The 15,739-nt window shown below is 41.0% G+C and overlaps 2 protein-coding genes across 2 annotated transcripts; both read right to left on the bottom strand.

The window, feature by feature from the left end:
- Positions 1 to 271: 271 nt before the first annotated feature.
- Positions 272 to 1,708, bottom strand: LOC100486784 (putative claudin-24). Its single transcript, XM_002934265.4, has one exon. The coding sequence runs from the start codon at positions 1,579 to 1,581 to the stop codon at positions 898 to 900; it is 684 nt and encodes a 227-aa protein (XP_002934311.1). The 5' UTR covers positions 1,582 to 1,708; the 3' UTR covers positions 272 to 897.
- A 12,188-nt stretch (positions 1,709 to 13,896) lies between these two features.
- Positions 13,897 to 15,362, bottom strand: cldn22 (claudin 22). The gene has a single exon (XM_002934258.4). The coding sequence runs from the start codon at positions 15,298 to 15,300 to the stop codon at positions 14,638 to 14,640; it is 663 nt and encodes a 220-aa protein (XP_002934304.1). The 5' UTR covers positions 15,301 to 15,362; the 3' UTR covers positions 13,897 to 14,637.
- Between the last annotated feature and the right edge of the window lie 377 nt (positions 15,363 to 15,739).

The following is a 15,739-nucleotide window of genomic DNA, read 5'->3' as shown; positions in this document are numbered from 1 at the left end:
ATTTGTTCACGTTTGCTCTAGCAGTGAGTAACTAATGATACTTACTACTTACAAAAAAGCAGGTCTATTAATGGAATATAAAGTACCTAATGAGACAAAGGGCCTCATTTGCAAAGGCCCCAGGCACAAGTACTGGAGCAATAAAAGGCTCAAAACTGCCTTTTGCAATGATGTGCTGTGTTGTAATAGAACTTCTTAATGATGAAGAAAAAATCATTCTTTCTGCAACAATAAATACACCACCTTCACACAGGTAAACCAGTTTTCTATGCACAGTATTAAATGGCAAAATGCAAACTTTTATTCTTTTTCATACAGATTTATTTTGCCTCAGTAATGTCAAACACAAGACTCACTAACAAACTAACACAGGAACACTAAGGGTTCATAAATAACATTTATGCAAAAATTGGTATAACATGCTAAAATCCATTGCATCCTCAGATGTTTCAAGAAGACAACTCACTGCTGATATTATCTGTGCAATATTCATTGTATTTGATTCAGTTTTCCTTGTCCTGCTCTTTGCCTGAACATAATGTAACTATAACCCTAAGAAGACAGAGCAAGGAAGATGAATATACCTTCAATAACTAACTGTATTTGCCACCAGTAACTACTTCAAGTAGAACAAAATAAATATTCTGTCCCTGTTCTATGAAATAATATGTAAGTCAATCTAAACTAAAGCCAGTATTCCCCAGTACTTTTCAATAAAATGAATAAACAAGATGAAACAAGATGAAAAGAAGATGAACAAGATGAAAATGCCTTCCCCGCCCAAGCTAGAACGTCCCATATCCACAGAGATTTCAGTTCAAACCACCAAAGATGTTGCCGCTGCAAGTCCGACTCCAAATCAGATTTTAAAAAAGTTTCCGGTCATCTCTAAAGCTGTCAGACTGTCAGATCTGGATGCCTGAGTGCTGTAAGTGCAAGCTGATCTGGATACCTGAGTGTTGTGTGTGCAAGAGGATACTGTTCTCCTGAGGTTTTGTTGAGAGCAAAGGTGGGCTTGCTTGCAATTATCATGGAGCACAACAGCAATGAGCCACCCAGCAGCAGAAAGAAAGCTCCAAACCAGCCCATGAACACAGCATCCCCAAACTCCCACCTAGGCACAATATCTGGAATGGACTCGTCCCAAAATTCCTGAACTGTGTTGTAGGCTATCCAGGACACAGGGACCAATGAAATGATGCCTGACAACAACAGAAGTATACCTCCACAGATGGACAGCTTCTTTTTTATTTCTTTTTCAAACTTTAAACAGTCTATGCCAAAGCTAGCCATGACGAGGCCAGTCAGTCCAATGCCATTGGCGAGAAACATCAGAATCCTTGAGATCCTGAGATCATATGGCATTGCCAAAAAGGAATCATAATATTTGCACTCCGTCCCTCCTTCTTCCTGCACTACACAAATGTGCCACAATCCCATGTTCCAGGTCTCCATCTCATTAAGATCCAAGTTCAGAAACTTCCATAGTGGAACAAAGGTGCTTACACAGATCAGCACACATCCCAAAACTGAGAAAAACAGTGCTCCATATTGCAGTTTCAGCTTCCATGTCACAGTCATAGTGGAGAGAAAAACGTGGAGAATAGTGGAAGAGTTCCCAAGTGAGTGGCTCGTGCACTAGCTGATGGGCTCTGTTGATTCTAATACTTGGTGGTGCTTATTATAAGCTATTGGCAAACACTCCTATAAGGGCTGTGAGATCTGTGTTTGTATTGAATGAATGGATTATTCAGTTTCAGTTCCTGGACTACAGCCAATAGCCTATTATGTCAGATTCTGTGCAGAAAGGGAGTATGGAGTAATCATGCCAAAACGGAGCATTGGGTGGGTATTAAGAAAGATCTGTTACACTGCTGTAGCTATTTTTAAACTGAACTGTAATATATATATATACATAACTGAATACACTTATCTGATTTTAAATATGTTTTACATGTAAACTTCCTCAGATAATTTCCTAGAATAGATACAGATTCAGAAAATACTGAAATTTATAGGTAATTTCTATAAAAGATACCTTACACATATTTATCTTACACATATTTATTTAACTGTTTTCTAAGCTGTAAATGTTTAATTTTCTGGCGACTTTTCAAAATACTCCAGAAAATACCGTTTTTAGCCCATTCATTTATTAGTTTGTTTGTAGAAAGAATAAAATTCTATTGTACACAAAATTATGAAATTCAAGTTTCACACGTTAGTGGCCCTATTGAACAACGTACAAAAAAATGACAGCAAACAATAATGTGAACCTGTTTTTTTGTCTTTTTTGTTCTTGAAAAGGTGTGGGAATTCGTCTCAAGGAAATCTGGTCTGTAAGGATGAGTTTTGGTGGAAAAGGCTCAGAAATGTGCAATTGGGAACAAATGCTGAATCAGTTATGCTAGAAAGCAGTTGAGAAAGCAGGAAAATGCATTGATAAATCAGACTGGATTTTTTGTTTCTGTTCTGTAGAAAAGTAGCGAAATGGTTTAGAATGTAGTGAAGATTTTTCAGAGCGTCACAAAATGTTTCCAGCTGCAGAAACAAAAATGTATTTAGGAAAAATAGTTAGACTTCCAAACCTCCTCTTTCACTCCTCCACCTTCACTGCTATTAGAAAAAAAGGAAAACTGTATCATACTTACTATGATTTGCCTTTCCTGGGCAATCTACATGTCATCTTCACTAGGGATAGCCCCAGCTCCCTGCTACCAACAGAAGGACTGTTCCAATGCTTAGCAGTATCTGTGCTAAACTTCTAAAAAACCACTGTATAAGGGGTGGGGTATATACTGACATGTCGTTTGTCTTGGAAAGGAAAATAATTATGGCAAATATGATATAATTTTTCCACTTTTCTCCAAATGTGACACTTAGAATAGTATTATTGGAAAATCCACAAGCATGAAACTATACTCAACTAAAGGTTACCATAGGTAAATAAAACAAATTACTTTAGGTACAGATTCTAGTAAAGTAGAGGAAACTCTCACAGAGGACCAGAACCAAAATACAGTATAGAGGGAACAGGTAGGTGAACAACGAGTGGCACATTTATAAAAAAAAATGTGCAAGAAAAAGCTGTGGAAAAATCTCAAAAACTGTGACTTTCAACTTTTTTGCCTGATAATTGTAACTTTTTTTTATTGTCGCACAAAAGCCAGCGTCAAAAATTCAAAAAATACACAGTAACCACAAAAAGTGGGGAAATTACTCCATAACTCACAGTGACATATACACTACATCAGTTCCAAATTCCCATATGATAAACATCTAGAGAAAATTGTGTCAGGGAGGAAATAAAATATACATGGATTTACCACTGTAGGATTCAATTTTCTATAAGATGTGAATCTCATAATCCCAACCATATGTGGCAAGGGGGGTATACTGTGCAACCTGGACAAATGCTCAGAATCATACGTATTCACTGACTTTGCGTGTAACCATGCATATCCCCATCAAGTGGAATTTTAGTCACCCAAAACAACGTGATCTACATACAAAACATATGATACCCATATAGGAGCGCTATACCTCCTCAGAAAAGCACAGTCAACAAGACAGTGTGAAATCTAGAGAACGTGATTGGGGCATCCATTCTGTTTGAAAGAAAGGAGGTTCCATCTTAATGTTTGAAAAAGTTTTTTTTTTACAGTGAGTGCTGTGTAGTTGTGGGATTCCCTCTCTGAACTAGTCATACTGGCTGATACATTATATAGCTCCAAGCAGGGGTTGGATGGCTTTTTAGCAAGTGAGGGAATACAGGTTTATTGAAAATAGCACAAAGTTTATCCGGGGAGTGGTCCAATTGCCATCTTGGGGTCAGGAAGGGACTTCCCCCTCCCCACTTCAGGGGTTTTTTTTTTGCCTTCCTCTGGATCAACTAGCAGTTAGGCAGGTTTCATATACAGTAGACATAAAAGGTTGAACTTGATGGCCATGTCTTTTTTCAGCCTAAGTTACTATGTTACTATGTAACTAGTACAGATGATGGGAGTGCCACATCAAAAAACCAGCCCTGATACTGAGCCCCATGCCTGTGTTCCATAGCCACAAACCTGCTTCAACAGGATTCATGGTCCCACAAACCAGGTTATATGGGAAGCATATAGGGAAGCTGTAAAAGCTGGAAAAAAGACAATAACTTCAGCAGAGAAGCACATCAAAGAGGGAGCTAGACAATCTGTAATGCAACTGGCATATAAAAATATCTAGTTTGCTGACTCATCCCTCCAACTATCCACAATCAAAAGGAACAACTCATGTAGTGTGCAAGTGAGTAGCACAGCCCTGTGCATCTGCCATACCAATATGTATTAGCATCTGGAAAACCAGCAACAACATAACAAGGATGGAAACACCCAAAGAAATGCTACCACATGACACAGCTACCTATCAGTCTTGCCCAAACAATGCAGAATGCTGAATATCCTATAAAAAGGGGGTGGTGTTAAGGGGATTGATGCTGGTGTTGCAGCTATAATGATAATCCCATTGATAAACCAGCTTCTAAAATCCCATAGGATCCCATAAATCTTCCCGTAAATGTTCAACATGGCAGTCCAATAGTGCATTTAGCATGGAGAATGTAGATGCAAAGTGGTTAATACAACTAGGGGAATTTAATATGAGACAAGGGCAGGATTTGCAGTTAGGGAATGTATTATTCGCCAGTATATGTGTGCGTGTTCTCTGCACAGTGTTGGACTGGGGACTCAGGGGCCCCCCTGAAAACCTTAGACCCTAGGCCCACTTTCCAAACTAATTATCCTCCTTTCCTCACCCAACCTCTTTATTCTTCTAGTCTCTTTAATTTACATGCTAGCACCTATTCTTCCATCTATTTCTCCTCTTTCTTCCCATTCAGAAATAGGGAATGATTATGAAATAGGCCAAATGGTCAGGAGCAGGAGGGCCCACTTACACCTATGCCTACCGGGAGTTTTCCTGGTATCCTGGTGGGCCAGTACAACACTGTCTCTGCACATACATAGACTACATAAAGATGAAGCAAAATATCTTTTGTCATCGCAGGGTGCAACACAGAACAACATCACAGAATTTATTTTAATGGAAAGAGCTGTAATTATGAAGAAAATATATAAAAATAAAAATTTTGAAAATATTAATCGGGGCAGGACATGGTGAGCCATCTGGGACATTTATCTAGATAAGGTTTGCTCCATCTAGTTATGAAATATATGGAACAAGCTTTTCAAGCCCTAAGAAAATAAAATAGCTTTAGATGGAATTGTCACTAGTAAGTATACACCTCTTAGAGAAATCAAATGGTAAATTGCACTGGCTTGTGTGAGTGATTAAACAGTCTCTGGAATGTGCTAGGAAATTGTTGGTGGTGCTATATAATACGACTATATTTAACAATATATATATATTATGATACATGACTCAGGATGTTTAACCTTCATAGCCTGAAGGAGCAATTTTGTACATGCATGTACGGATTATCCTATACTTTCTCCCTTTTTAATGAGAACGTTTTGAAGACCCGCAGCAGATAATTATAATGAGAGATATTTTATATTAAATTTATGAATGAAATGTGGTGCATTTGTTTATGAAGCCAAGACTGGTAGTTTGGAATGGGGTGTGAGAGTCTGCCTCAGCTATGATTCATTTACAGTATTAAACAAATGGAGCAGTCAGGGAGTCAGAAGAAGAGTGAAAGTGTCTGTTAATGATTGTTACAAAATTGGATCTAGGAATGGTAGTGACATTAGAAGTTGCTGAACAGGCTTGACTTGCACTATGTGGACCCCAGCCAAAGCAAAGAGCGCCTCAGATCTACAGGTTGTGTTTTATAAGTGACCTTCACAAGTTAGGGGCTGCCTGTTGTAAGTGCTTTGGTTCATTACACTAGAGGGATCACAACAGGTACAGAAATACTAACAATTTTATTTCTACAGTGGCCAGTACTTAGGGTTCCATTCCCATTTCTTAACCCTTCATTACAGGTAAGTAGAGGCTGAGAGATCATAGGATAGGGGATATACTTACTATCTTTCCTAAACATGTATGGCAAAGTGTCTGATGTGGACTGCAGGGGATTCCTAGTGCAGATAGGGTTAATTCCTCTCAGTTGGCTAATTACAAGGCAGCTGAGATGGGAGCTGCCTGGAGAGGTAAAAAAGGGTGTGTTCCCACAACTGGGGGTTACTCAGTGCGAAGGTGTCACTCAGAGGGTGCGCACTCTCAGGGCAGGAAGGCTGCCTGCCTGTGTGAGGAACTCCCAGAGGGGCTGGGGGTGCTGCCTGACTGTGTGAGGAACTCCCAGAGGGGCTGTGGGTGCTGCCTGCCTGTGTGAGGAACTCCCAGAGGGGCTGGGGGTGCTGCCTGCCTGTGTGAGGAACTCCCAGAGGGGCTGGGGGTGCTGCCTGATTGTGTGAGGAACTCCCAGAGGGGCTGGGGGTGCTGCCTGCCTGTGTGAGGAACTCCCAGAGGGGCTGGGGGTGCTGCCTGATTGTGTGAGGAACTCCCAGAGGGGCTGGGGGTGCTGCCTGCCTGTGTGAGGAACTCCCAGAGGGGCTGGGGGTGCTGCCTGCCTGTGTGAGGAACTCCCAGAGGGGCTGGGGGTGCTGCCTGATTGTGTGAGGAACTCCCAGAGGGGCTGGGGGTGCTGCCTGACTGTGTGGGGAACTCCCAGAGGGGCTGGGGGTGCTGCCTGCCTGTGTGAGGAACTCCCAGAGGGGCTGGGGGTGCTGCCTGTCTGTGTGAGGAACTCCCAGAGGGGCTGGGGGTGCTGCCTGTCTGTGTGAGGAACTCCCAGAGGGGCCGGGGGTGCTGCCTGACTGTGTGGGGAACTCCCAGAGGGGCTGGGGGTGCTGCCTGATTGTGTGAGGAACTCCCAGAGGGGCTGGGGGTGCTGCCTGTCTGTGTGAGGAACTCCCAGAGGGGCTGGGGGTGCTGCCTGTCTGTGTGAGGAACTCCCAGAGGGGCTGGGGGTGCTGCCTGCAAGGAGCAAAGGGAGCCGTGAGCAGGTGTATGAGTGCTGGAAACACAAGGCTTAATGAGAAGCCTAAGTGTGCCAGAAGCTGATGAGCTGGTTTCCCAGGGGGGGAGAGACAGCAGAGCTGAGTGAGTAGCCCAGAGTCTTCACGAGTGTGAGAGTCAGCCCTGGGAAAAGGTTCTGTCTAGAGTATGACAGTAGCCTGGAAGGTAGACAAATCATGAGTTTAATTAACTGTTTGCAGATGAACTGTGATGTTTATATTTGAGGAGTTTCCCCAAATAAACTTGTGTTTTTTGCCCAAAGAAGTGGTGTCCCTGTCTCTATGCTCCTGGTCTTCTGCTTACCTGCCTAACATAGCTAATTTCCTATGGGTGTGACTTAGTTAGCAAGAAGGGAACCTTTCACAAGTTTTCTTTTCTTGGTAGTAACAATTGTGTATAATTAAATAATTCAGAAACCAAATCATAAAAATAAGATGCAATTGTAATATTATTTTAAATGGTTCTTCTCTAGAAATATTGGGGTAATACCCTTTATTCCCCCCTGTATTCATACCATTGTAACATGTATCTGTAGTCGGCTCACCTCCAGCTAAGACTCCTATTCCCATAAGGCTTGACCTGTGTAATTGTGGCTGCAAAGAAGAGATGCTCTACAGCAGGGAACCCCAACCTTTTTAACTTGTGAGCCACACTCAGATGTAAAAAGTGTAGGTGAGCCACACAAACGTGAAAAACGTTATTTGGGGTTGGCAAAAAAGGGCTGTGATTGACTTTTTGGTAGCCCCATGTGGAATACTGGCCTGCAGGAGGCTCTGCTTGGAGTAAAACTGTCTCTGTACTTTCAAAACTTGTCTCCAAGCCATAAATGTAGAAATGGGCACCTACTTTGAGGTCAATGGGAGCAACATCAAAGGGGTGATGAGCAACATGTTGTTCCCGAGCCACTGGTTGGGGATCACTGCTCCACAGCAACCTTTGAGATGAACTGTCTTTGAACAGTAACTTGAAGTAACTTCATAAATGGGGTTGATTAGCGTGACTGCGTCCTTTTTAGCAACTTCAGAAGCAGTCATAGATGAGCCCTGGTGTGTTCCCCAACACATTCCTTAAAAGTCTAATATAAAAGAAATTGCATAAGTCATGTAACTATCACCTCCTGGTTGATAGGCCTACAATATTGGGTTTGTTCATATTTTTCCATGACCTTGTTCTTACTTTATTGATTTTTTATTCATTGTTAGTCATGTTTCTGACATACCGGTTTATGCTATTGATATCTTGTGGTGTCCAACTGCTCCTTTTTTGGCTATTCCCGGGATTGAACACAAGTTACTCCAGACACCTTATATCCATCCTGGGTCCTAGCAATGAAAGAAAGTAGCGCTAGTAGTTTTATAAAAACAGATTATCTTTTTTAACCAGACACCTTAATAGTTCACCAAAATCCAGTTAGAAGTCAGATCTACAGTATTCACACATTGTTTGGTAGTGCCTTGACACTTTGGGGCAGTTTTGGATCTCTTCAAGAGGATCTTACTGGAATTGACCCTAATAAGGTCAAGAGGAGGCTGAAATTTGTGTTTGCCATGGGAGAGCTTACAACTGTATACTTCTATATAGTATTCAGTTTCTTTTGAGGATGCTAAGTCTCTAACAATGCTCTTGGAAACTTGGTAAAAGCAACAGGATTTGGCAAGGGATTGGATGTTGAGTGCAAAAGAAAGATGGTAATTAAAAATAATTCCTGGGCAGCACTCCTGTGTGGTTGATTGTAAGTGAGTCCTTGAGGTACAGGTGGTAATATAATAAATTCAGTTTTTGAGAGATTCAGTTTCAGGTGGTGCTGTGACAGCCAGGAGAAGATAACAGTAATATGTAACTTGGAATAGGACAAAATGAGAGAGATCAAGAGTAGACAGGTAGATTTGGGTATCATCAGCATAAAGATGTTACCGAAGTCCTAAAGACTGAATATATTTTCTTATAGAGGTAGTATAGAGTGAAAACAACAGAGGGTCTAGGACAGAGTCTTGAGAAAAAGGTAGAGATTGAGCTAGAGAAAGCAATTTTAAACAAGAAATCAGAAAAGTAAGCTTTTAATCATAATCAGTTTTTGTTAAGTGTATTGGGACAGAAGACAGATTTCAGGATATCAAGAAGTGTAAAATGAGTAAGATGCTGGACTGGGTCGTTCCTTCCAACGGTTTAAGGCAGTAGGAAGCAGGGAGACAGTTGGTAGGAAGGTTGGAATCGAGGGAAGTTTTTTGGAGAATGGAACTTATAGTGCTTGTGAAAGGTTAGGTGGGTGTGAAGGTCTGAGTGCATCTAAAATTGGGAGAATGAGATGAAAAGGAGCAGTTTGTGAGGTTAGAGGAGAGCTTCTGTGATTTTCTTCACTAGCATTCAACTGATTGAGTGTTTTACATCAGATGCCTACATGGAGGATGGGGTGGTGCTTATGGTTATGTAAGGGTGTTTGGCATCCTTAACGAATTGTGTGTATTTTTTCCACTGATGAAGAGGGCATGAAGCCCTTGAATGTCTGGTCTGTATGTGCACTCCGCAATAAACAGGTTGAAGGTATTCTTTTACACCAGCAAATCGTTTTGTGTGCATTTCCTTTTCTCTTCTTGTTCTTATTGATATAGGCGCCAAGCCAGGTACATCTGGAGGATTTGCACCAACGGATAATGGACTGAGTTTACAAAGAGTAACCGTGAGTGTATGGACTTTTTGTGTTCGACTGATTGAGAGCATCTTTTGAGTTAGCAAGTTGAGTCAGTGTGCCAAGTTTGGGGTTCAAGTGGATAAACGTGATGGGTGGTAGGAGGAGTTAGGGTGTCAAAAGCTAATAAAAAGAGAATTGTTATAGAGAGCAGCTGCCAAATTTGGACAGGAGAAGTTGTTAATAGCTGTTGCTGATAGTTTGTAAGTGGAGTGAGATGAGTAAGTGTTATTTGAAAGGAATGTGATGGTTAAGATGGGGAAAGAAGAGTAGCAGAAGTGGAAGAAAATAAGATCAAAAACTCTCAGTGTGAGAAGGTAAATCAGTTCACTGAGAGAAGCTAAACTAAGTTTTTATCGGGGTAGCTAGAGAAAAACAGTTGTTAATAGGAATGTTGAAGTCACCTAGAATCAGACTTGGTGTGCCATTGGAAAGAAAGTGTGGGAACCAAGAAGCAAATTGATCTAGAAAGGCAGAATAGGGGCCAGGGGTGTGATATATATCTGCAATTTGGAAAAATAAGTGCATGCTGTGGACTTTAAAGGAAGTAGTGTCATAACTATAGAGAAATCAGACCCACAGTTGTGGGGGGGCTGGGGACAGGGGGTCATGGACAGCGGGGTATACTTCCTCTATAGCTGAAAGAAGTCCTGCCACCCCAGTTGCTCTGTTACCTTCTGGTTGTGAGTAGCCGAGGAGTGGGGGACATGAGGGGGGGTGGGTGAGGGAAGGGCCGGGTATGTGCGCAGCCAAGCCCCTCTGAAGCTTTTTACACCAGTGAGAGGAAGTGAAGGAAAGAGAAGCTGGTGTGGTGAGAGTTTGCAACCTACCTTCTGGGTGAGGATGAATTTCAACTCCACTTCCAAGATGATCTGCAGGTCTAAGTGAATGACTAAATGAAAAATCTCCACAGAAGAGGGCATCAGTGAAGCAGTGTCAGTAGTAGTGAGCCATGCTTCACTAATAGAATGAAGGGTAAAGGATTTGGAGATGAAAAGGTCATGAACTGCTGTGAGTCTATTGCAGATGGATTGCGCATTCCAGAGAACACATGAGAAAGGGAGGGAGATGGCTTTATGTGAATAAGGTTTGAAAGATTAGTTGTGCATAAGAACTTAGAGGCTGTAGAAGAGATTAAAATGTGCTTGTGTGGAATAGCTATGGGGTATATTTATGAGAGAGTAGGACCAAGTCTGGGACCTGCAAGTAACAGCAATGCTGGCAATACACGCACTGATATTATCATACAAAACGAGGCTTCGTATGATATTCAGTGCGCGTATGGTGGATCTACAAGACCATTATCTCCATTTACTACAATTAGAAGCAATTTGTTGAATTTCTCATTATTTAATATTTGAAACTGTTCACCAAAACAAATCCAATGGTCGCAGGAAAGATCGTAATTGTAAAGTGTATGGCCACCTTAAGGCAAGTGAAATAAGGTGTGGCCTAGATTTGTGATTGTTGGTAAAGAAGTTAGTAAGTTAGCAATGAAAGATAGTAAGATTAGATTGTAAAAGGGTGATGGGAGTAGTTATGAGATCTGTATTTCAGGACAGTTTGATTGAAAAGTTTGGGGGGCAGAGGATATGTGAAGAAATATGGAAAGTAACAGAGAAAAAGAAGGCAAGAAATTTAAACATAGTAAAATGTTAGTTAAGAAGTTAGATAGTAAGATAGTTAAACCCGGCTTAATGAAGTAACTGAATGAGATGTACTGTGTTCAGTGGAAGGTTCCAAACTGTTGATCCAAATGTTGTCTAACTCTAACTCTCTATTTACAACGGGGGAGGAAATGTGCAAAGTGGTAAAAAAGGCACAAGATACCATTTTATGTACTTTGCACACTGCCTTCTACTCACTTTGAATTGCCTTAGGTCTCTGGCCTCCAATTTGGAGACCAGAATTTTGGTCTATGACATCTTTTGTCAGAATAGAAACAAAACATTTTACTAACAAGCCAAAACTTTCTCTTCCCTAAATGTGTAGTTTATCAGAGTAGAGGAGGATACAGGAGGGACATGGTAAATGGACTGTGGCTGCAGCTGAAGTACTTAGGTGCCTCAGGTATCTACATATAACCTAAAGTGACAATACTTTCTCTGTTTTAATTAGTCCCTGCATTTCCCATTCCTCAACCACAGGCAGGGAATACAGCAGACCAGAATTTTAGCTACAATAAATGTAAACTGCCTGAAACAAAAATTTCAGAAATCATGACAGGATTAATTAATACCATACTACACTACAAGTGTGTCTGATTATTTTGCCTTATGATTAAATGGACAGTACATGATATACTGACCACACACACATGGACATCCAGATTGAAATGATACAATGAGCTGGGCCATAGAGCTATGCAATGGGATAACTGCGGGGATGTGTGGGTTGAACAAGAACCTTAGACATAAGGATGATCCATTTTGCATTATTAACAATGGTACAATTTTGCTATACTGAATTCATACAAAAGTCATCTTGGGATAGTGGCACAAAAAGGCCTACTTTCTCTAAGAATTAACTGGTTGGTTGGAACCAGGGACAGACAGCAAAAGTATCTGCTAAGGGAACAACCATTTGTGTAAAAGGGAGAGATGCAATTGCAGAAGTGTTGATGATGTGTTGTGCAAATCCAGTTAAGTATCAGCGCCACACACCTTTATAAAACACCAGCAATTGCGTCCATGGCTTTGAAATCCGCTGGTGTCCCACATGTACCTCTGCTAATAATGCTATCATCCTGCCAGCCCAGTTCTTATTGCTGGCAGCAGAAATGTGCAGTATCTGGATGAATAAGCTAGACCAGTGCTGTCCAACTTCTGTGGCACAGAGGGCAGGAATTTCTCTAGTATACATAGTGGAGGGCCGCTAATGGAAGCCAGTTTTGACCACTCCCATTGTTACCCACACCCATTTCAAACCACACCCATCTTATCACAAGAGCTTTTAAGACCATGCCCACATTAATGGTGGTAGCACAGAAAAAACCCAAATGCTTGGTGCTCACTGTGGGGATATCAACCATCATTAATATGTGAAAGAATTATATTATGCCATATTAAGACATACCCTTAAATCTATATGCCTCCTCCTCCCCTGTGGATAGCACAGCAACCCCCATGACTATATACAACTGTTAACAAACCCCCTGCCAGATTCACCTCCCACAGGCAGGATAGGGCAGGCAGAGTATGGCACATACAGGCAGCATAGGGCAGGCAGAGTATGGCACAAATATGCAGCATAGGGCAGGAAGATTATGGCACACACAGGCGGCTTAGCCCGCGGGCCGCCAGTTGGACAGCACTGAGCTAGATGATTGGAAGGAAGACAGTGTACTCTGTTCAGGAAGCCATCTGAATAAAATGGCATGCTGGGATTGCTTGACTTGGGTGCCAACATCCTTGGTCAAGATCTAAAATATTGTAATAACTATGACCATATAGCACTAGGGTATTATTATGCCAATAAAGTATGGGAATCCATGTGGTTAAGGTGATATTTGTGTCTTTCTATTTGCCATCATCTCCATTTACTACAATTTGTTGAATTTAGCAATATTTAATATTTGAAACTGTTCACCTAATCAAATCCAAGCTTTACAATATTAATTGTGCCCCTGCCTATAAGCAGGACATAAGCAGGACATATCCTGTGAGTCATTTAACCTGTTTAGTAAATGGGCAGATCTGTGGAAAGTCTGGTCACATTGGGCTAGATTCAATTTGAGGATAAAATTTATCTCCCTATTCTGTTCCAGATTTCCCCCTAGACTTTAATTTGGTTTTTACATGATAAACCAAGTTTTTCTCATCAAACTGAATTATGTGCATTGTTGCCTGAGTTTGCACAGATCTGACATAGACAGAAGCAGTGACAGGCTGGCTACAGTACCAAGACTGAATGATTTATCAAGATCCAGTTGACTGCCTGGAAAGCAGGAGCTCTGAGCACCTCATTAACCTTTTGAGTCTATGCCCAGGCAAACAAGGGATTAAAATATCAGTTTATAAAGGACCAGCAAGGCTTCATAATCCCACAAAAATGAACAATATTGATTCCTATCAGACATTAATGAGAACCCTAAACCTTATAAAGTTGTTAAAGGAAAAAGCACAGCCACTAAAAAACAAACATATGTCATAACGGAAAGCCATGCTATATAGAATGAGAGAGCCACAGGATATTAATCATTGACCTGCTGAGGACAATTTATTAAAGGATATAATATGAACATAGGAAAAGTACTGTAACATTAGTCAAGGGTTTATGCAGCAATTAGCTCCGTGCTCAATTAGCCAAGATATTGTATTTGTCAGATTAGTTACTTGTCTTGAATTCTTCTTAGGAGAACATTGTTCAAGTTCTCATGTTCTGTGATCTCATAATTCTCAGTACGATATTTAAAAGGTCAAAATATGCAGCACCAGTAATGAGAGAAACCCCATAAAACCTCTATTGTTCCCAAGGTTCATGGTACATTCGGTGGAATCCTCTCCAAGTTGTCATTAGTAAAATCCCAGGAAAAAAGAGGCCACAGATTGGAATAAATCTAAACTAAGAACAAACTAAACCTGTGACGCAGGTGCTACTTCTGAAATAAGCATTCATGTAGAAGGTAAAAGCTAATAGTGCAGTTTATTTCAAATTGTAATTTCAAGTGGATAGGCCCTATTTCTCAAAAACACATGTTTTTTGATCCCCTCAAAAGATGTTCTGCAAAATAAATATACAATTGCTTTTTACAAATTCTTCTATGAAAGTATGTGTCTGAGAGACATGGCCTCCACAGGAGACAGAATTGCATGTAATTTCCAACTAATAAGGCATGGGGTATGTGTAATATGGTGTATATTTTAACAGGCTACCTATAGTGAATTTACCTTGCTTGGTTTTAATTCATTTTCCCTATAAGCTCATTAGCTTCATATAGTGAGGTCTGGATATTTAGGGTCCAAGTGAAGGCATTTCTCATGCTGCTGGGTGGGTGTGTAATAGACAGGCGCATGATCTGCCCGTGCAAAACAGTATAAAGAAGCAAGTAGTGAGCCACCAAGTATTAGGAAAAATCCTCCAAACCAGCCCATGAACAGGGCTTCCCCAAACTCCCACCTTGGGACAATGTCTGGAATAGTCTCATCCCAAAATTCCTGGACTGTTTCATAAGCCACCCAGGACACAGGGACCAGGGCACTTAATCCTGAAGTCCAAAGCATTATTCCTCCAAAAAGTAGTAGACGGTTCTTCTGTGCTTGATTTCCTTTTCCAATTCTCACACAGTCCAGGCCAAAAATTGAGAGCAGAAGCCCAATTATACCTGAGCCATTGGATAAGCACATAAGGATCCTTGATATCTTGAGCTCAGAAGACAGTGCCAAAAAAGAATCAAAATCCTTGCATTGCATGGGGCCTTCGTCTTGGACCACACAAGTTTGCCACAGTCCCATAGTCCAATTTTCTAACTCATTTAGTTCCAAGTTGAGGTTTTTCCAGACAGGAATATAGGTAGTGACACAGGAGAGAATCCATCCTGTCAAGGACAACAAGATCCCTCCAAATTGAACATTAGTTCTTTTAACCAATGCCATTCTTGTATGTTGTTACTGAATGGCTCTGTATTGTGTATCGTCTTGCAGCTGTGTCTTGATGCGGATAGTGCACTAATAATCTTGGCTCTGACTTACACGGAGTATATAAGCTTTTGACATTAACCCTTCATGTGCTCTGAAATGGGGTTTTGTTCTTTGCCAAGATAGGGTTTCATGGTAAGGTGAAAAGAATCTCTGGCATCTAGGAGTTAAGTTTATGATGAGCATTTGATCTGTTACCTTTCAATTTGCTGAGTAAAATTATATCCCAATGTCTGATGATTACAAGTCTTTTGGTGAACAAAGAAAGCTCTATGACCCCTCACCCTAAAACACAACAGTAATCATTGTGCTACAATATGGATTAATTAGATTTTAAATGGTGATAAAAACAGGCTCTGTGTAACAGAACTTCATTGTCAGAGTTTAGTTTGGGAAT

The sequence above is a fragment of the Xenopus tropicalis genome, chromosome 1 (genome assembly GCF_000004195.4).
Source record: "Xenopus tropicalis strain Nigerian chromosome 1, UCB_Xtro_10.0, whole genome shotgun sequence".
NCBI classification, from domain to species: Eukaryota; Metazoa; Chordata; class Amphibia; order Anura; family Pipidae; genus Xenopus; species Xenopus tropicalis.
This window is presented reverse-complemented; position numbering and strand designations above follow the sequence as displayed.

What these genes read in the sequence shown, in the direction of transcription:
- LOC100486784 (XM_002934265.4), bottom strand. Translation starts at nt 1,581, where the DNA reads ATGACTGTGACATGGAAGCTGAAACTGCAATATGGAGCACTGTTTTTC.
- cldn22 (XM_002934258.4), bottom strand. Translation starts at nt 15,300, where the DNA reads ATGGCATTGGTTAAAAGAACTAATGTTCAATTTGGAGGGATCTTGTTG.